The 21,384-nt window shown below is 40.1% G+C and overlaps 1 protein-coding gene across 1 annotated transcript; it reads right to left on the bottom strand.

Moving 5' to 3' along the window:
- Positions 1-53: 53 nt before the first annotated feature.
- LOC147331333 (nck-associated protein 1-like) lies at positions 54-21,070 on the bottom strand. The gene is made up of 31 exons (XM_086293619.1): positions 20,917-21,070; positions 19,661-19,771; positions 19,174-19,266; positions 16,441-16,497; positions 15,990-16,132; positions 15,525-15,615; positions 14,981-15,118; positions 14,533-14,581; positions 11,225-11,381; positions 10,751-10,807; positions 10,558-10,654; positions 10,258-10,367; positions 9,903-10,035; positions 9,714-9,795; positions 9,542-9,600; positions 9,304-9,449; positions 9,063-9,195; positions 8,540-8,659; positions 8,008-8,147; positions 7,250-7,381; positions 6,276-6,494; positions 5,944-6,074; positions 4,605-4,702; positions 4,003-4,096; positions 3,530-3,612; positions 3,185-3,265; positions 2,174-2,267; positions 1,959-2,075; positions 1,276-1,385; positions 683-772; positions 54-453 (listed from the first exon to the last, which is right to left on the bottom strand). Exons 1-31 carry the CDS (start codon positions 21,004-21,006, stop codon positions 337-339), a joined length of 3,372 nt encoding a protein of 1,123 aa, XP_086149745.1. The 5' UTR covers positions 21,007-21,070; the 3' UTR covers positions 54-336.
- Between the last annotated feature and the right edge of the window lie 314 nt (positions 21,071-21,384).

Genomic DNA, 21,384 nt, shown 5'->3' with positions numbered 1-21,384 from the left:
CTGGAAATAGGAACTCGGGTTGAATACTCGTGAAAAAAGGGCAAAAAGCGTATTATTGTCTCTTTATTCATGGAAAGGTTGTTAGAAACAATGTTATACAGCATCTATGTATGCAATGATTTATGTACGATTGGATGGGGTTATATTTTAAAAACATATATTATTGTACTCATGATGTATCTAAAGTATAATACTGAGGATGTTACAAAATGCATCTGATTTTTTAAAAGGTTATTATGTAAACTGAGCGCTATAACACTGACATTGTCAAAAAGTACAGCACATATTAAATTAATCTGAATAAATGTTAAACGAAAAGTATTTTTAACAAGGTCTTCAGCCCAGAGTCACAATGAAGGACTTGTACACCTCCCTGTAGGCATTTCGGAGGAGAACGTACGGGAAGCAGCTCTCCAGCATGTCTTGGCTCAAGAACGGAGACTCCTCCACGATCTAAGTGAGTGAGGTTTAAAAGGAGTCGTTAATTGTTCAATTATAAATGCTTTGAAGAAGAGAGGCATTAAAGAAGACGCTGCAGGTCTGACCAGTCATTGTAAAGAGAAAAAAATCCTCAGCTAATTAACAGCCACAGGCTTTTCCATTTAGTCAGATGATAAACTTGCAGATTCCTCTCTGTAAGTTCAAAGCGCATGAATGATTCTCTACACGCTGCCACACCTACCATGTGCAGGAGCAGGTAGATGGACTCTCGGTTTTTGATCTCCATTCTCTCCACATTTTGTCCCAACTGAAGCAGCGTGGACGAGGCCAGCTGTGGAAGGACACGAGGACAAAAAGACGTTTTTGCTGTAATTGTCCTCATTTGTCTTTCACCATATGACTTTTGCATTTGCTGAAAATCTACGCATCAGCTTGGATGAGTGTTGTCTGTGAAGCTGTTTGTTTCAGTGTTTTCTAACCTTCCGCTCTCATGATTTCTTGCTATGACTCAATTTCCACCTACACCACTTGTTGTAAGGAGAGATAAGAACTGTTTGTGTGTTTTTTCCTTCGCAGACTTAATTATTAAGAATACTTTTAGAGCCCATCAAGCATTTCACATAAAAAACAGCCAACGTCTGATAAAAAAGATGCAGCATGATGGTGCGGGCAGTCTAACTGATCTTTTGTGTTGTATATTTGTTGTTTTACTTATTAGCTTTTCAAAGTTGGGGTGTAAACATAGTGAAAGTCAGGATTTAATTTATTCAGTATTGGTTTAAATCATTCAGTATTTGTCCAAACCACATCACAATCAGCATCTGTGTCACTCACCAGGAGAAACTCTTTGAGCTGCTGCTCGATGTTCTTGTTCTGGATGGTGAACATGGCAGCAGCCAGCTGGTTGATAGCTCTAGCTAAACAGTGGATGTTGTTGTTGTGGCCTAAAGAAATATAAATTTAAAAAAGCTATTACTACCACAGAAAGGATGAATTTGAGGCCCAACGGTTTTGGAAAATTTACTTAATGAACACTTAAGAGGAAGCATGCTGAGCATATTTCCTCTGGCTTACAGGGCACATTTTTTTCAAACATGTCAATGGAAAATCGAGGCAAAGAAAATAATCTGTGACAAATGCCACTCTGCCCTTTGATGGAAATCTGAGCTATTGCTCCTCTTAATGTTTTAGTCTAGGCACAGAGCCAGGCACTTGGGGTCAGCAGGGCCACATGCCAAGAGTAACTGTATCAATGCACGTCAGACAAAGTTATCTGTAAACAAAAGTCCCTCACAGAAACGTGTTTCTCATTAACTGACATGCTTTGCTTCAGACCATGCCAGACTGGAAAGTATGATACACAGAGATGCTAATACGCCTCATGTTTCAGGGCAGAGTACCTCTTTTACACACTATCAGCAGCCGGTAAATAATGACAGGAAGACGGACAGATTAGCCTGGAGAATAATCTCGGTCAAAAAACGATAAGCAGCTGAAAGGAACAAATAAATATTCACCTCCGTGTTCTCGGTTGTAGAACGAGTTGGGGTCGAGGGCTAATAGGGGCAGGGACACGGCAATGTAGACGAGTAACAAACGGGACAGCTTGTGCTCCTCGTCAGGGGATGTGTTATCTGCAGGTTTTTAAGTGAAACGTATAAGAAAAAAGTTAAATAAGCCATTAAAGTGCAATGCACCATATCGGGGGTGCTGATCATAGTTTAAGTGTTACCTGTCTGCATGCTGCGAATAGCTGCAACAAGGCTAGGATCGATATCACATGGTAGCCCTGCAGCAGAAGCCAGCTCATATATGCTCAGAGTTACCTGTAAGGTCACACAGTATTAGAGACAATAAGTGGATGGTGCTTGAATAGAGTGCATTTAATTTCTTTGCATGCAGCATCTCCCTTTTTACCCTAAAGTTTCCCCTTTAGGTACACAAAACGATGATTTAATGACTTGCTTGTCAGAGTTCAAATTTAATGCTTCATTTTAAACGTTTAAAATTTCCTGCATTTCCTGCAGACTGTGGGATCCTGATCCGTGCTTTGCATTTCATAACACAGCAATAACAGTTTACTTTCCAAGGAGTTACACTAAGTCGGCAGTGGATGTCTTTGTCTTGACACACGGCGTTTGATCTTGCCCTATTTCTGGTTGCATGCATGGTTGGCCTGTCTGGGCAAAATGTTTCCACTGATGTGGTTCAGAGAGCAACGCTGCAGCAGCAATCAGACTCTCTCACAGAGGCATGAGGGGGCTGCTGACGTCTTTGGGGTTATCCTGGCCCCGGACTGTGGCACGGCTGTCAAGCCTCAATCAGAAGCCAGACGTAAGTAAAGTGAGGGAGAGTTCATGAGTCACAGTCACACAGATTGGTCCAGAGGGAGATAAGGAATTTAATATGTTTGGTACTTTACCAAAATGTTGTTTCTTTAAGCTCCCCAGCTCAGATCTACTGTTGTTCTCCATCTGTTATTTTAATATATAAATTATGGAGCACCCGTACATGCTATATTCTATACTCATAAACAAGTAAATAATGATACATTTGCATTGCATTTGGAGTGTTAATACAATAACAGTGTTCATTTTTTCCACAGTGACACAACCCAAGGTCGATCAGCTGCGATGTGATGATTCACAGGCCATGAAAATTTGATTACTACACATTCGTTCTTGAGTGAGATCTCCATATATGGATGTGTTTTTCTAGCTGTAGGGTAAAAGCTGGGATTTACCTGGATGTCAGCTTCAGGGTTGCTGAAGTCTCTCAGGCACTGAATGGGTCCCGTCAGGTAGGGGCAGTGTTTATGCAGGATCTAAATTATAGAGTTATATGATGAAATATTACTGAGATCATATCTCAAGAAAGAAAAACACCTTTTTATATTAAGAGCTTTTTTCGAGAAGTTATTATTCATCTATCATGTGTAGTCTTCATTCTAGTGCAGAAGAAATGCTGTTTTAGTGTAAAATTATACGAATCATGGGGAAAAAACCTTGAAATGAAGTGAATCTAAACTATATTCTAATCAATTTCATCATAAGATAAGTTATTTTATCATAATCCTGTTGGACATTACATCTTTCAGGCATTCCTGGACCATGGCTCTGAAGGACAGAATCACACCGATGATGGTCATCCTCTTTAGCACGTTCTCTCCACCTAGAGGTGCGTATAAAGGACATCGGGGGGTTTACAGCTGTGCTCCTGCAGCGTTTCATGCATACTCAAGCACAAGTAGAACGAGCAGACAATCCATGGTTTACATTACTGTGGGCAATTCTGTCGCTAATCATGGCTCAAGTGAACATGCTATTATAAACTATAACAGGTGAACTTGTGAAACGGACAAGAATGCCACTCAGGTAAAGGTGGTCAACTTACAAGATTATACACAGAGTTTTTATTTCCTGTTCAGTATATTTTTAATATTATCACGATTATTATTATTATCCATCCATCCATCCGTTGTCTTCCACTTATCGTTGTTGTGTGGATATGTACATTGTTAAATTGTTATCTCCTCGCTGTGCTCCATCCTCCAGTTCTCACCTGTCAGCCTCTTTTTCAGATTGACCATTTCCTCAGGTTTGTCAAAGTTGTTCTTCATTTGTACCAGGACATCCATGTTCTCAACCACCATTTTCTACCAGCAGAGAAGGAAGCAAAATAAGTGCTAACAGTTGGATGTTAAAACAGGGAGAGGTCAAAGGTGTGAAAGAGCTGTGTGGCAGCATCGTTTCATTTCAATCATAGGTGTAAAGTGGTGAGCCAGTACACCAGTACAGCTGCATTAACCCCTCTCTCATGTGTGAGAGTCTATTGTTTCTCCACCAAAGCATGAGCGAAGACAAGTGTTATTAGTGGTCTGTCTCTCTGCTAGACTACAGAAAAACCACCAAGGAGAACTGAAAGAACTTGGTGAACAGACCTCAAAAGCCTTTATGCAAGACATAAAAAACAGTGCACTGCACTTGCTGCACTGTGTGCGCCGCATACACACAATCAGCAAAAGCAAAAAATGCTGACGTAAGCAGTAAATGCTGATATGAAAGCCACACCTGTGCTTTCCTAAAACAAAATATGCTCATTTACTGAAATACTAAAAGAAAACAATAAAATCGTTGAAACATTTGCACTGATTCATACTGTACCTTAAGCTCAGTGACTTGAGAGGTGATGTGCCACATCAGGTTCTCGCTCAGAAACTTCAGGCCATATGCACCAATTAGCTCTGCCAGAGCCTGTAACTCTGTTCAGAGGTTAATACGAACAATTTAAGGATAGTGAAAAGCAAGGGATCAACAGCAGTTTAAAGCGGTGCCAGATTCACAAAAGAAAGCTTAGATGAAGATGTATTTGTTTCGAGGAGATGAGAAAAGACACTGCTTAAATTTGATTTGTGAGTGTAACTGAGTCAGTGAGACAGAAACAACTGCAGCTATTAGGCCGTTCACTCGACTTGACTTCTGAATGAACACGGACAAATAAGGATGTGTGTGGCTGAAATTGGAAATAGTTCATGGACAGGCAAGTGACTCACTCTGAGGCAAACAGATACTCACTGAGGAGTAAATATAGAGAACAAAGATGTCATTGTGTGTGGGGGGGGGTGTTTTGTATCCTGCACATGTTTGCATGCATGAGCCGAGGTCTTTAGCGAAGTGCATATAGCCTTAGTGTAGTCATAAAGAGGTACATTACTCCTGCGGGGTGGTGTGGAGGTGGACCCGGAGGTTGTGTGGAGGAGAGACATGCTGGAATAATTATGAGGTATGGAGGGAAAAGTGGATGAGATGATAAGTAATACTGCAATTCAAATTATCCAAGCAGGGCCAGAATAAACTGCATGACACAGCGTGTGCAAGAAAGTACTTCACACCGCCGCAGTGACAAGCTCCACATCCTCTTGTGCAATAGCGCTTCCTCTGCATGCCGTCACAGCAGTCGACGAGACATACGTGATTTTTCTAAACAGAGTGAGTCATCTCATGTACTCTGGAATCACCATCACTAAACTTCCACAGGGGAATTATTTTGAGTCTATCAGGCATACAAACATGGTTTGGCAAAAACCAATAAAAGATAAAAAAATAAATAAATGAAAACGTGTCCTTTGTCACAGGATAAAAAGTGTCAGCTGGGGGATCTGCTTTCAGATTACACCCAAGTGACTGAAATTATTCAGGCTACTGTAGCTTAAGTACAGGAACCGAGTGCGTGACAAGCTCATAATAAAAAGTTGGATATGTTGCTATGGATACTACGGCCTGCAAGTCACTGATAAATGTCTTCTGAATTACCAGCCCGTAACGAACCGGGTAATATAAGACTATACAATATATTTCCAAATACATCATTACCACATTCTTTTTTTTTACCCTCACTTTCACTTTTATTTTTTGTGAAAAGAAGGCGATAGCACAAAAATCTGCAAAAGGCACAGCTTGTAGGACAATTTTTTAAATTATAATAATCAAACTCCAGGCTGACCTGATATATCTGAGAACTCCTCTGCTCTGAAACTTGGTTCCGTGTCAGTAACCTGGCTCATAAAGCAGTGCAGCGTAGGACAGTGGACGATGAGGGAGTTGCTAGCCTGGCGCAGAAGACTCTCGAGGAACCTGGATAAAAGGAAAACCCACAAAACAAGAAACATATGGTAAGTGATAGAAGCTCAGCAGGATTTACCTGTATGCAAAGTGGGTTTCTGTTTGTAATGCATTTCCTACAAGTGTCCAGGAATTAATATACTTTATACATGAATCACTGTATTTTGATATGTGTGTTTAAGTACAGTAGATACACCTATACATGAGACAGACCAGTTTGTGTAGAGAGTTGTAATAGTCTGCCCTCCGTGGGAGTCGAGTGGCTGAGTTTGCTGCAGCAGTACGCTCTTCACCAGCCGGGTGACGTCCACATTGATGTAGCACGAGAGGCTGTGCAGATTGGCTACATAGGCTCTTATCCCTGCCAGGAGGTCAGAGGGACGGGTAATCTCCTGGGTGGTCTGGTTGTAATTGGTCATTCTCACGATGATTCTGGAGAAACATGTTTAACCAACGTCACTTGTCATTGGGCTGAAGTGGACTGAGGGTGGACAGATGGGACCTTAAAATGGGTTAAACGAGCCATGGTGACTCGGCGCTGCTCCAGGGCTTCGCTGTCAGTTTTCTCTTTTTGTAAGACCTTCATTCTCTCACTTTCTGTCCTTGACGTTATTTACAGTTTCAACTAATCACTGAAAGCATGCCAATCGTCAAGTGCGCTGATAATCATCAGCTAAGGCAGCGAGACTGAGTGAAGTATATACAGAGAAACACTGGGTTACCCTGGTACCAAAATCTAATCTAAACAGCAATAAGCACTGAAATGATACAGAGCAAGGGACATGATGAATCTCTTCTGAGATTTTAAGCTGGTAGAACACAGCTTGTAATGATGAGAAAGTGGGGCTCACTACAGAGATGGAGAAGGCACTTTACAAGAGCCAAATGAAAAATCAAAGGCTTGCTGGTTTTTTCTGCTCTCTGTCAAGTCCTGCAAAAAAATTATTACTTTTTAGGTTTAATACTTCTGCAAGCTCTATTCATAATAGAGGTGACACTTCTAAACAGAATGCATGCAGCTCCCATTCAACTAATTTTAACATATAGTGAGCATTGTGTTGATATGCACAATGTTACATTTGCATAGCATAAATTAACATTAGATCTTTTTTTGCAATTAAAGCAATTGTGAGCATTAGATTTCTGCTCCCATGTGCTCGTATATAAAAACCCGTATCCCCACATACTCAGAAAGACGCGTCTCAAGTTGAGATATGAGGAACTCTGTAGGGACAACGATGTGGTCGAAAACAACAAAGTCACCGCAAAGACTGTAGCAGGAGCAGAGCTCTGTCAGCATCAGGTGCAGCTTGTCCATGCTAGAAAAAAGGAGGCAAGAGAGAAGGGAGGGTATAATTGTAAAGACAAATATTCAACAATAACACTGTAAAACATATCTGGTTTATGTGTAAGCTGAGGCTGAGGGGAGGAAAAATGAATTGACAGAATTACAACTTTATTAATGAGCTTTCTAAATTTGGCTACTTACACGATGTGATCAGACGCTGAAAACACTGAAATAAAATGTAATGCCAGTAAAACAGTGCTGTGTGTTCTATCTAAAGGGCGACGGTGCTTCGTTTTTCACATTTAAAGGCTTGACTCAGCACCTGACTGATTCACCTCAGAGGGACTTAAAGTCCAAAATCAATTACACCTTACGAAAGAGTACTTTCATCCTCTTTTCCTAATAACTAAAAGCAAGAAATTTGCGAGGCAGTGAAAGAACTGATTTGATCCGATTCTCTTGCGTGATTATGCAACTGCTCTTTGACTTCAACGAGCTCTGCTGAAAAAAAAAAGCATTTCCAGAGGGTAATAGGGGTGCGTCAGCTAAACTCATTTAGACATACTCAAACCATCTGCCGGTTCAGAAGAGGTGAAAACAAATCATATGGTTGAGAAAGAGATGAAAATAATCAGGGCAAACAAAAAGAAAGCTGACTTGTTAGCGACCGTCCTGTCTTTCCTGAGGCTCTCAGCGCCTGGCTTTTCTTTTTGGACCTCTCCTTTTTTTGGCATCTGCTTTTTTTGCTTTCTGTATCGGGCAGCGCTGATGGTCTCCGCGCAGTGCTTCGGCAGCAGCTGAGGGGTTATCAAGTAGGAAAATGCATGCAAAAAAAGAAAGGAGAAAGACAAAGACAGATTGAGAAAGAGAGAGAAGGAGGGTGGTAGAATTAAATCCATGCAAATATAAAGTGACATCTTCAAAAACACATTATGCAACTTTTCATTCGCATTGCAGAAATCTTGTCAAAAAGTAACCGTTTCATCACATTTTTCTCAAGGGATTAAAGAAACAACATGACTTAATCAAATCCAGAAATGCAGACCTGCCTTATCATTTTATTCAAATTCCCAAGTCTGTTCCCTGCCTCCAGCTATGGCAAGTGTGATTACATTTGGATATGGATTTTGGCAGGGCAAATCTGTTAGATAATTAGTTTTTTAAAGCCTGAAATAGACTGGGACTTCACCTGATCGCAGAGGTTGCGCTGCTCAGCACATATCTCTAACACAACAGTGCTGGTCTGCTTGGCTATCTGCTCCAAGAAGGTGACACACAGGCGCAGACTTCTCTTCTCCATTGCCTGTACCTGGAGACACAAGAAACACAAGTGTGTGTGTGTGTGTGTGCTGGCACACAAAACACAGAACATGGAGGAAGGTATGTGCAAACATACAGACAGGTACCTGTCAAAGCACAAATACCTCTACACTGTTGAATGAGCTGTTTTAATCAACTTAAGTACTGCAGACTGAGCTGGGAAAGAGTGTAGATAAAGACAATGCACAAATCTGCACTCATTTAGTCACAACAAAAAGAGGTCTCGATTTCTGTGTAAAATTATTAACTTTGTCATCAATGTATAATGCATGCTATAGCAGTCATAAACTACGATTCACCACGAGAGCTACAAATCAACAATCATGTCTGCTGTCCTCACCACCTTTAGCTGGTGATTTATAGCTTCCTCAGCAAGATAACTGAACACTGACCTCTTCTGGGCAGAGAGGGTCTCCACTCTGACTGAAGTGAGCACAGGCCAAAGGGAAGGCCATGAGGTAACGCTTCATGGTCACCTCCTCGCTGCTCTGGGTAAACATCTTCTCAAAGACACGAGGGTAGAAGCTGTAAAACAGAAAAAAGAGTTGTGAGAGAAGAGAAGAGAAGAGAAGAGAAGAGAAGAGAAGAGAAGAGAAGAGAAGAGAAGAGAAGAGAAGAGAAGAGAAGACTGACCAGAAGATGGACAGCTCAGATGTCTCATACAGCATTTCTTCTACAGCGTCCACCATCTTCGTGTGAAACTGCGTCAAGTTCATCACTTTTGCCAAGTCGGGATAGTCCTTTAGCGGAAGGGGGGCCTTATTCACACTTGTGTAGGCCTAAAAAAGATGAAGATGCGACGCTGATTTCTGCTGCAAACATGCATTTTACCTGAACTCTACATCACAGTCTATGCATTAAACTTGCTTACCTGTAATCTTAGCCAGTCCAGTCTAAGAGCCCTGAAATCAAACTCCTCTTTGTTGTCCACTGCAGGGGAAAAGCCAGTCATGGTCATTATAATTCTGGTTACTGATAAGTGTCTTTATTTGGTTGTTTCCTTATCTATTCACAGGTAAATGCTCAGTAATGCTTTTGATTACCTTGTTTGACTGAGAGACCAGAGAGAGTTGAAACAAACGAGCTCATTAGGACTGACTCCTCCTCTGGACACACGTACATGTTCTACGATGGAAAAAAGAAAATACTCTAATAAACACTCTAATAAAAAAAACACTGTGTGCTTTAAACTACTGCTTTATATTCACACACATACTCCTACGTTCAGGTACCTGTATGGTGTCGTTGAGAACTAAGGCATCAAACTGTGCCAGGTACTGCACATGGTAACGCTGAACTACGTTGTTGTACTTTCTCATTAGACCTCTTAATTTCTCCATGTAGTACAGCAACTCAGCCAGCTGACTGGAAAATGTAAAAAAAAAAATCGTGAAAAGAATGAACGGACACAGAAAACTGTCATTTGAAAGTTGAAGCCATGATCAGATATACAGTATCAAATCAAAAAAGGTTTTTTTTTGTGAGTGGCATGCCTCATTTATTTCACTGCTGCTGATCTCTGCCCAGCGTCAGCATCACTAGCAGCTACAGCAGCCCATAGCCACGCTTTACTTTCTCTGCACTTACTTGTCAATGTAGTCCTCGGGAACCTTTAACTTTGGCATATTCTCAGAGTGTCTGACGAGCCAAAGGATCTCGTCACGGGAAAATGAAAGAGCCATGAAGACAAACAGCGCCTTGGGGATTTGATTGGCACACAGAACACAGAAGAAAAATGAATGTTAGGAAAAAGTTTCAGATTTGGTTTGGTAGCAGTTAAATTACCATGAAATGTGAGACTGCTGGATGTGTGATGTCTACGGCCAATTATCACAATGTGAATGTGTCTTTGTGAAAGATCTTGCAATAACGACGTTACTGGTCTACCTTAGGTCCCAGAAGTCCAGGCTCATCCTCCAGAACTTTACATAATTCCTTCAATGCCCCTCTGAGGAAATGCCGCCTCTCTCTGTGCATGGCCCCGCTATCCAGAGAAAAATACACAAGGTTACTGGTGTTATAGCTCATGTCACAGATAAAATATATGAAATAAAAACATGCCGTCTCCTGCCAGGCTTACCCATTGACTAAAACATGCTCACGGCATTCCTTGATGTCTGCAATTCGTTTGTTGTATCTGATGAAAAAGAAAAAACATGTTAATAAGATCAAATATTGCTGCGATAATGACAAAGTGTCTTCATTTTCTTTATTAGCTTCATGTTAACCTCAGTCTCAGTTTTTATTAGAAATTAATATATGAAAAGATACTGCACTATAAATCAAGAGGATACTCTAAACATTATACTGCAAATCACACCACAATCACAGAAAGATCTGTTTCTTATCATTTCTTGTTGACCTTTTATCCCTCTATTCCTAATTTCAATTACAGTGCGAGTCTGTTAAGGAGCCAATCTGCTCTGGTCGTCAGCTTTGACAGCTTGAAATCTCAGAATAGCATTATCTCATACCCATGATCTGATTTCTTAATTAGGGGCTTTTTCTCACAGTCCCCAATGCAGAGTACACTATAGCAGCATCGGCTGCATACCCTTTAATGTTGTCGAAGAGGTCCTCGGACACTTTGTGTATGTTGAGGACTTCATCTCTGGTGAGGGTCAGGTAGATGCCGCTTCGCAGGCCCATCTTCCACAGCTCCTGGGAGGCTTGGTTTGAATTAAGGCTGCTGTGGCACAGCAGGAAGCCAACTACAGGAAGGACAGTTAGCAACTGTCATCAAACAGTCTACACAACTGAAGGAATACTGCTAGTTACTATGTTACATATTTCTTTCTTTTCTTTCTTTTCACAACTTGAATTCCCAAAAGTATCTGATATTTAAGCTGAGAAAATGTATCGTTTTAAGATAGCAAGTATGAATTTAACGGCAAGACCACATCTTGGAAAAGCTGGAATGTGGGTAAGAAAATCATAGAAGAAATAACTGATGCTAAAGCTACAGCTGAAGGAGCATTTTACAACTAATAAGGTAAATTTCCCACACTCTGTAACATAACTGGGTTGATGATAGACAGAGATTCACCAGTATACAAAAAAGTGCATCCACAAACTGTGGCACAATTTCAGGATAATATTCCTTAACGTAAAATTTCAAAACTTTCACAAAGATTACATAAAAACATCAAAAGGTTCCAAGAATCTGGAGAAATCTCTGTGTGCAAAACCACGGCCAAAATTTAAAATAAGGTGCTCGTGATGTTTGGGCTCTCAGGTGGCCCTTCATTAAAAACGAGCATGATTCGTGAACACTTCCAGAAATCACTGTCTGTGGACACAGTTCACACAAATGCAGGTTAAGCCTCTGTCAGATGGATAGATGGATACCCCCATCTGCCCTCTTCTCTGGGCCAGAAGTCATTAAAATGGGCTGAGGCAAAGTGGAAAGCTTTGGGCTAGAGGAATCAAAATCTGAAATTCTTTCTGGAAAACATGGACACCACATCCTCTGGACTAAAGAGAAGAGAAACCATCTTGATGTCAAGGTCAGTTCAAAAGTCTGCATTTCTGATGGTTATGAGTGTTATGAGTGTCTGTGAAATTGGCATTTTGCACATCTAGAAAGGCACCAACAATGCAGAACAACATATGCTCCCATCCAGATAATGACTTTTTCAGGGAAGACTTTATTTCAGTGCGACAATGTTAAACCGCTGTCATGTTCCTGGGTCTGTCGACCCAGCGTTTTAGTTTATTTGGAAGTTGATGTTTGTTTAAGCTCATTAAGTTGGTGAAGTTCATTTGTTTATTACATTCCCTTTGTGTTTTCAACCCCTGTGTTAAGTAGGGTTGCCAACCGTCCCTTGAAAAACGGAATCGTTCCGTATTTGGAAACAAAAGTATTGAGCTGAAAAGGGACGCACTTTATCAAATGGTTAAAAAAATAATTTCACACACAAGAAAAAGAGCTAAAAAATTCCCCACACTGGCAAAGGTGAAGACAATCGGGTTGCCCAACCCTGGCCACGAGGTGTCCCCTATTTATTTTTCAAGGAGTTGGCAACCCTAGTGTTAAGTCTTTCTTGCCCTTCATGTGTTTCATGTCTTTTGTTAAGTTCATGTCGTCTGTGTTTCATTATGTTTCCTGTTTTATTTTGAAAGAGGTCCTGTGTTCCTGCGTTTAGTTTTACATTTCCCCTGTGATGTCGTTATGTTCATGTGTGTCAGCTGTTTCCCCATGTGTTGCCACTTGTCCTGATAACTTCTTGTGTGTATTTAAGTCCTCTGTCTTCCTGCGTTCAGCATTGTGTCCTCCTTCATGCTGTGTGTTTCTCTCTGCGGCTCCCTGTGTGTGTTTTCTTAGAATCTTCCCAGTTTAGGTTTGGTAAAGTTTTCTGTTCAGCAATAAAAGCTGGCATTTTGAGTTCAGTCCTGTTTCCCTTGAGTTTGCGTTTGGGTCCAATTCCTGCCTGCACACAGCCGAATCATGACAACCACATACTGCATCTAATACAGCAGCATGGCTTCATGCTGTAGAAGAGTCCGAGTGCTGAACTAGCCTGTCTCCAGACGTTTCACCAACCGAGAAATACAACAAAAAAGACCCAGGACTGTGGAGCAGCTGGAATCCAATATCAGATAAGAACAGGACAACATTCCTCTTCCTAAAGTTCAGCAGCTGCTCTCCTCAGCTCCAGATGTTTACTGTTGTTAAAAGAAGAGTGGTGCTGCACAGTGGGGAAAAATGACCCTATTCAAAATTAACTCTATTATTTTCGTAATTTTTTCAGTTGGAACATTTGATATGTTTTCTGTGTTCCACATGTGAATAAAAATGGGTTTATGAGATCTGCAAATCACTGAATCATGTTTTTATTTACATTTACACTGTATCCCAATACCTAGGGAACAAACACAGTTTGTTACCATCTCGTTAGTGCTATGAGTCCAAAGCTTGGCTAGTCCCGGGATGGTGTGCAGTATGTCCTTAAAAAAAAATGAGGAAACTGGAAAAGTGAATTACAAAAGAAGGACCAGGCCTGATTAAACTACTATCTACAGAAGACAAACAGTATCTGAAAGTCACGATCTTAGGAAATGGTGCAAAAAAAAGCCAACAAAGATATGACACAGGACCTCAGAGACGCATCTAGAGCTTCAGTTTAACCATCAGCTGTTTGCTGAACCTTCATTAGAATTGGTGTCTGTGGAAGACAAGAAGCCATTCTCATGAAGGGCAACAGGGAACAGAGGCTGAGGTGTGCTGAATTAGCGCCCGGACCTCAACATCACTGGAGCAGTGTGGGATCATTTTAATACAGAACAGAACAAAAGACAGGCATCGTCCAAAGAAGAGCTTTGAACCCTTCGAAGAGCCTCAAATTAGTCTTTATTTCTACAGTGTTGTTTATCACAACACAGTCGCCTCAAGGCGCTTTATATTGTAAGGTAGACCCTATAATAATAGAAACAGAGAAAACCCGACAACCATATGACCCCCATATGGCGACATTGGAAAGGAAAGACTCCCTTTTAACAGGAAGAAACCTCCAGGAAAAACAGGCTCCGGGAGGGGCGGGGCCATCTGCCGCGACCATTTGGGGTGAGAGAAGGAAGACTACTTAAAGAAATGACAAGACAGAGAGCCCAGGTTCCTTAGAAGTGTACATACTCAATTTTTAACTTACATGCTGTGTTTTCATTCATGTTTGCACGTTTCTATAAATCACTGCATCTATTTCCCATTTTCCTCACAAAATCATAAATAAATGAGGGGTGGCTTAACTATTACTGTGCACCCATTTTTCTCATGTGTGTTACATGTGGGTATATCCAATAGGTTCTCAAACCACTTAAATTCTGTAACAAATACATTTAAATTGGAAATATAGAAACACTTACTAATAATCCAACGCTCCATTGTCTCCATAGACAGGTATTCGCACGCCATCTGTAGAAGACAACCAACTTATTAACTCCCACAGACTCATTTACTGTTGGCAACATGAATAAAGTCTTTACTTCAGCTGTTATACATCCCTTTTCTATACTGTGTTTTGGTCCTTTTTCATTTGCAGGAGTATTCGCTGCCTTCCAAAGTGTAGATTTTTATACAAGACAAAGTATATTCAATATAAAAAAAGTTGGGGCATAAGCAGAAAAAAGCTAAAGGCACACAGTTTTCATAATTAAGTGTTTTAAAGATGCAGAATAAAAACAGAACTCACATAAATAACCTGAATAAATGCATTCACTCTTATGCTGGTAGTAAAACATTGTCATATTTCTCTACACCTCGTCTCACTATTTCAAAACAGGAGTTGAGGGTATGAGAGGAAATGAGACTCACAGTGTCACAACAGGCTGAGTCCAGCATGGCAGCTGGAGCACTGAGCAGGCTGAGGAGCTGGGCGCTTCGCCACTGCTCTGCTGGCAGGTTCCTCCGTGGGTAGACCATCTTCAGCGAAAGCAATGCTGTTGTCACAGCCTGACAGAGGGATAGAGGTGCAAAGGACACCAAGTGAGGAAGACGGATGGATATGAGAACATTTTAAAAGCCAAAAGGACGAAATTCTGAGAGAAGGCAATGCTTTAAAAACCTGATAAATGGTAATTTGTTTTGTTGCACGCACACGGGCATATTTCAAGATAACCCATGAGTAAACCCTTTTAATGGTTCATCATTGAAAAACAAAATAGTGGAGAAAAAGGCAAACTATAATAAAACGTTTTTGTTTCATAGAGTGGTGAAGGCATAAAAGAAGTTGGGTTGTTCAGGTGCAGGGAAAAAAGAAAAACACCTTTTATATAAAAGAACTAGCATTTTGCATACTTTACTGTATTTAAAGTTTACCTTTGTACTTGGACAGCTAATGACACATTTTTGAATTTACCTTTGTATGAGGGCCAAACTCCTCCGTGAGCTTCTTCCAGGGATGATCATACTCCAGAAACATCTGGCCAAGCCGAGGGTAGGAGGGGTCACTGTAGGGGTCACATTCAGTGGAGGCATGACAAGAGCAGCAAAGCTGCAATACCAGTGCAGCACAGTACTATTTTAATCCAACTTACAAGGTTTTAATGAGAATAAAAACATCTGATTTAGATTTGTAATATTTTATGCGACTTACTTTGGAGTTGCTGAAATAATTCAGACTGTGGTTACTGCAAATGGCCTTGCATTAGCCAAACAAAGTGCGGCTTTTAAAGTAAGTAGTAACTAATGCTTAAAGTTCAAATGTATTATAATGATTAGAAAAATTGGAGTATTTGTGGATGAAGCGTTTAGCACTTGAAATTGTTTGCAGCCACTTTAAAAAGCTGCACGACGTTTGCTGAGGCGTCCATCTTTTCCCCACCTGCTTCCATTCGTCATCTCGTGGGCACAGTTGAACATTCCCACCAGGGCCTTCTTATCATCGATGCGAGAGAGCGTGATGATAACGGAGGTGTACGTGATGATCAGATCCAAGTAGTTTTTGGTGAAGTCAAAGTTGGTTGTCTGAAATCACAATTTTAGTGTCATCATTTGCTCTACGTTCCATTTCAGATATCACATATTAAAGGCAAAAAGATTATTTTGGATGGGTTTGGTGTGAAATATAAAGAACAGGTGCAATTTTAAATGTGGCAATAGCAGAAGAAGATGAAGCTCGGGCGTGAGAAGAAAAAGCAACATAATGTGCAATGTGTAATCAGGCTGCAGGAATAAGAAACACAGCAGCAGTATCAGAGTGACTGGTGACCAAAGCGAACAGGTAACAACTTTAATGTTTTCATCGAAACACTACCCACAGAGTAAATACTTACTATATCAAAGAAACACTGACAGGCGTCTATGGTGTTCAGCAACTCATAAACATGGTCCTGAATGGAAAAAGGAGGATTGGATTACAAATGACAGACCTGCATAATAAGAAAATTTGCCTTTGGTCATTATACAGTTTAAAGAAAAATTTATAATCATGAATAATTTGTATCATGATTGAAGTCTTACAAATACCATGAATGTCTTGGCATTGCTGCAACCTCCACACAGAGAAAAATGAATATTTTGAGAAAGGTGTTAAAACCACAATGAGCTAACTGCCCTCGGTGTATGCAATATAATCAATTGCTTTCTTAGGTCACAATAAACCACTCTATATGTAAATGTATTCTAATAACAAAAGGTCTGAAATAGTGAATGTGCAGAGCGAACAACAAGACAAACGTCACTCTGTTTACGACCGCCGGCACTGCGCTCTATTTTCAGGTTTGTCTTTTCTTATGCAGTAGAGTGAAAGTCTTGAGCCACCACTCATTTCTTCTATATCCTATATTTTGCTATGAAACCAGGAAATGGGTTCAACGATTTATAACCGTATGCAAGAACACATAGAAATACCACAAATAAGGCCAAAACTGAGTTTGTACAAGTATAAAGAGCTTGTAAGTCAATATTCAGTATGATCGCCTTTATTCTTCAACACAGGCTGAAATCTCTCAGACTGTCTTGTAATTTCTTTAACCTCCTAAGACCCGAACTCTTCCATGGCATGTATTTTTAATTTTTCTTTGATATTTGGTCATTTTGGGGCCCGATGAATGTAAAAACAAAGAATTACCAGATTTTTTTTTAACCTTATTTTTGTTTTTAAGGAAAAAAAAGAGCCAAATATGAGGATATTCGTTTAAAATTTTGATAGAACAGTAGCAGTATAATGTCCTCGTAAGTGGCTATCAGGCCCTTCTAGAGCAAAATTCAGTATTTTGGTCTAAATAACCCAAAATGTGATGTCCACATATGTGGACGCCAGGTCCTAGGAGGTTAAGTCGTCTTCAGGAATAGGTCAGGCTTCTCAAAGGACATCACAAATGTCCTCTTAGGATTCTGGATGACCTTTGTTCCATTCCCGATGATCCCACGCTGCCTCAGTAATGTTGAGGTCCTGGCTCTGGGGAGGACAGTCCATGACTGATAATGTTCCACTGTATATTTTTCTGTTCAGGTCACAGTGTGTTTGCTAAGCTGAAAAATTCATCTGTTGTCAATCAGAGACTTTCCATGGTGGCCTGAAATCACAAGATCCCCAACAGCACTGCTGAAACTATGACAGAGCCTCCACCATGTGTTATAGATCACTATGGACACTCGCTGTTGTACCTCTCTGCTGATCTTCTCCTTCCAGATTTAAGTTCATCACTCTCACTGATTTTCAGTTCCACCATGATATCTGATGGGACTTTGGTAGATGGATGAACTGAAGAGCCAGGTGCACGTCTCGGATTCTAATCCAGGTCTCTGTTGGATTTTTTTCCTGTTTCTTGAGGACTTCATCATATATGTGCCAGGTTTTTGGCTAATTTTCTTTGAGATTCATTTTGTTGGTTTGATTTTATGCTTATCTTTAGTATTTTTTATAGATTCAACTAAAGACATAAGAAAAAGCTGTTCTTTCCAACAAGATAAAAATTGGTTTATGTGTAGATGCTTGTTCAGCCCTTGATTTATGTGTCTTTTTTATTCTTGAATGATTCATAGGTCAATGTTACGTGGCTTAACAAACAAAAGTATTCCTCTGAAAGGGATCAGGTACAACGTCTGGACGGAACAGAAAATGAGTGAAAAAGCAGCCAAAGAAAAACTTTAAGAGGCACTGTCACGGCACTGGGTCTGTAGCCCAGTGTTTTGTGTTTAATTTCTATCCCTCAATTATTGTTAGTCATGGTTTTGTTCTCTTGATGGTTTTCTGTTCACATTATATTTGTTTTTAGCTTCTAGTTTCAGTCACCGTGTCCTCCTTGTGTTCCACATTTCATATCCAGTCACTCATGCCTCTGTGTCAAGTCCGTGTCTCTGTGCATATGCTATGTTAGTGTGTTCAGTTTTGCTTCCCCTTTGTCTTATTTTTGTCTGATTTGTCCCAGCTGTGTTTCCACCTGTTTCCCATCCTCTCATTATCCTGCCTGTGTATTTAAGTCCTCAGTCTTCCCCTGTTTGTTGTCACGTCCTCTTCATTTGCTGTGTGTTCCTGCATAAGTGCCAGGTTCCCTGGCCACATCATATGATGTCAAGTCTTGTCTAGTCATTTGTAGTTAAGTGCATGATTCTTAGTTCAAGTTAATCTTTTGTTTGTTTCTTTTTCAGTGATCATGTACCTAGTGTTAGTGTGTATTTTCCAGCAATAAAGCTGCTGCCTTTTTGTTAATTATTCTGTCTGTATCCTGCATTTGGGGCCTACATCCTGCCTGCCACACAGCACAACCATGACAGAGTCTGAATAACCTCCAGAAAGCCTGCAGAACTATTGCTCAAGACAATTTAAAAAAATTATAAGAAAGTCGGGTTCTTTAAAAGCAAAATATAAAGAAATGAGCGGCAGCTCAAGATGTCTTCACAGTTCTACATAAGAAATGATGCACAAGTAATTTTCAGTGTGATTAACTTTCACTTTTTCAATTATCATATATTGTGTTTCAATAACATACTCAATATCAAAAAACAACTGTGAGATTTTAAATGTGAATGAATGTGAGATGATGAAAAACAACTATATTCACCCTGAATTCAATGACATCCAGGAAAGATTCGTAGTAGCTCGTTGTGTTGGACAGCACTTCTGATTTCTGTCGCTGGATGCTGGTCAGATTTTGCTAAACAATAATGGAGACATCAGAGGTTAGATGTGAGGTGATGTTTAACTTCCTCTGTGGTTGATAGTGATTCATGAATTACAAGAAATACATGAACATAATACATAAAGAACATCAGCAAATTGGTAAATACTTTACAGTGCACTGCAAAAAAACACAGAAGTGCTGCTTTCATAAATCAATTTTATGTTCTCGAGAGCTCAAACTTTCATTTTCGCACGTTAATCTTTCTGGTACAACACAAGCAAAGCACTTTCTGGCATATTTAATGATGTTTTCATTTTCATTTCAAGAAACAGAACCTTTATGAACACAAGCCAACAAAACAAGAAGAAAAACATAGAGACGAACATTCGGGGAAAAATAAGCTTGAACAAAAGCGGTTTGCACTTACAATGTTTCCCCTGTAGTCGATGTTGGGGAATCTCTTGTTGATATACTTGATGGCAGATTCCATGGCCTTATCTGTCAGGAAGGAGGGCCGCAGTTTGGGATCTCCACATGTCTAGATGAGAGGTGTGGAGATTAAGGACAGGAACATGTACAATATATTCTATGTCATGTTTTCACATTTCAGTTTCATAGCTTTTATTTTTTGTTTTTATTTTTAAGAGCTGCTCGACGATAGGTAGAAAATGCCAATGACAAGAAAACAATTAAAGTAACTTGGCTTTGCTTTCACTACCCCTTTAAACAACCTCTTGAGCAAGATCATTAACATAAAACTGTTCCCGCAGGGCTGTTTAGAAGCTGAGAGCAAAAGGCTTCACTCAAAGCTCACAAGTGTGAGGGCAGAAGTGGAAAAATGCATTTGTTGGGGTTTTGCTGAAGTCTCAGCTGTTTATCCACTTCCCCTTGATGAATAGCATGCACATGGATGCAAACTGCATGCCGTTTCTCGAAATGTGTTGGTTGTCGGTGTGAATCCATTAGTCTCTCCAGTCATTTTACAATTGCCAAGACTCACGCTATCGACACACATGTGGCTAAAATGATCGTATATTTTTATTTGTTCACTAATTTTACTGCTTTTGTGGGAGTTTTACAGCTTTATGTTCAAAGTAACTGAAATTTGAGTTGACTGACAGCACAGACCAACTTCCTGTTTGCACTTCCTCTCCTCAAAAATACATTCAGCTAGAGCCTCAGTTGACAGTTTTCCCATCTTGCAAAGCCAGTAAACACACAAAGCAGTTCCCCCAGCTCATAGTTTATATATATCTCTATATCTCATAGCCAGAGTTTAAACTCCACCTTCAGAAAACCCTCCTGAGTTTGAGAATTTGTAAATTTCATGTCATCTGTACTGGTATAGCTCCTGTTTGAAGTTTGTTACTTCCGTGCAACTATTAGCAAACATTGTTATTGTTTTTATTGTTGCTATAAGGATGTGATCTGTACAGTGAACCTATCACTGCTTTGTAAAGGTTGTCAGGAAACTGAAAGGAAAATGATTCACAATAACTTCAAATCGAATTTACCGCTAAGCACTGAATCAGTGTGTGCTTACGTGTTTGCTCTTAGATACATTTTTATCATTTGATAAATCATATTTACACCAAAATAAATAAAATGAACAAGAAGTTCCTTATTTCTCCTCTTTGTAGTTCACACCATTTGTCTCTTAACTCTTCCTCTTTTTCCCCTCACCTTCTTAATGTAGTTCATTCGTATCAGCACCCCATTTCCTCTCTCATTGAGGATGGTGAGTTTTTCAGCCAGTTTCTGCTGGTAGTCCATGGCTCTGGGCACAAGATGCCTCTCCCTCCGTCCAAGCCTTGGCCTAGTCCTGCGTAGCGGTTGAACCCTGTGAAACAAGTGCACACAAGTGCCTCACCCTCTGACAAGTCACATGGTGTAGGTGGAGACAGGAACTGACAGAGCAGAGAGTGTGAATTACGCATGTTGTGATAATTATATGCCAAAATGACAACTGCAAAAAAAATTGTAAGAAAAAATGATACTGATTTGTGAATTAATGGCAAAAGGTGTTATCTTACTGTTAAACTTACACTGATGCACTCCTTTGTTGTGTGCAGTGCTCATCACCTCCTTTTGCTTTGTAAAAAAAACAAGAACAAACAAACAAACATTGTAAACAGGAAAAATGAAGAAAAG

This window comes from Aulonocara sp. 'chitande type north' Nkhata Bay, linkage group LG5 (assembly GCF_057382095.1).
Source record: "Aulonocara sp. 'chitande type north' Nkhata Bay isolate Kocher_YH1m ecotype deep benthic linkage group LG5, A_spYH_male_GT1.1, whole genome shotgun sequence".
In the NCBI taxonomy this organism is placed as follows: Eukaryota; Metazoa; Chordata; class Actinopteri; order Cichliformes; family Cichlidae; genus Aulonocara; species Aulonocara sp. 'chitande type north' Nkhata Bay.
This window is presented reverse-complemented; position numbering and strand designations above follow the sequence as displayed.

Bases quoted from the DNA above. Each gene is read 5' to 3' on its own strand.
- LOC147331333 (XM_086293619.1), bottom strand. From the start codon at position 21,006: ATGGACTACCAGCAGAAACTGGCTGAAAAACTCACCATCCTCAATGAG. The intron at 10,036-10,257 runs GTAAGTGCAGAG...TACATTTTCCAG, and splicing joins CCCGAGGACTACATTGACAA to TCAGCTGGCTGAGTTGCTGT. The intron at 2,268-3,184 runs GTAAATCCCAGC...GTGACCTTACAG, and splicing joins ACCCTGAAGCTGACATCCAG to GTAACTCTGAGCATATATGA.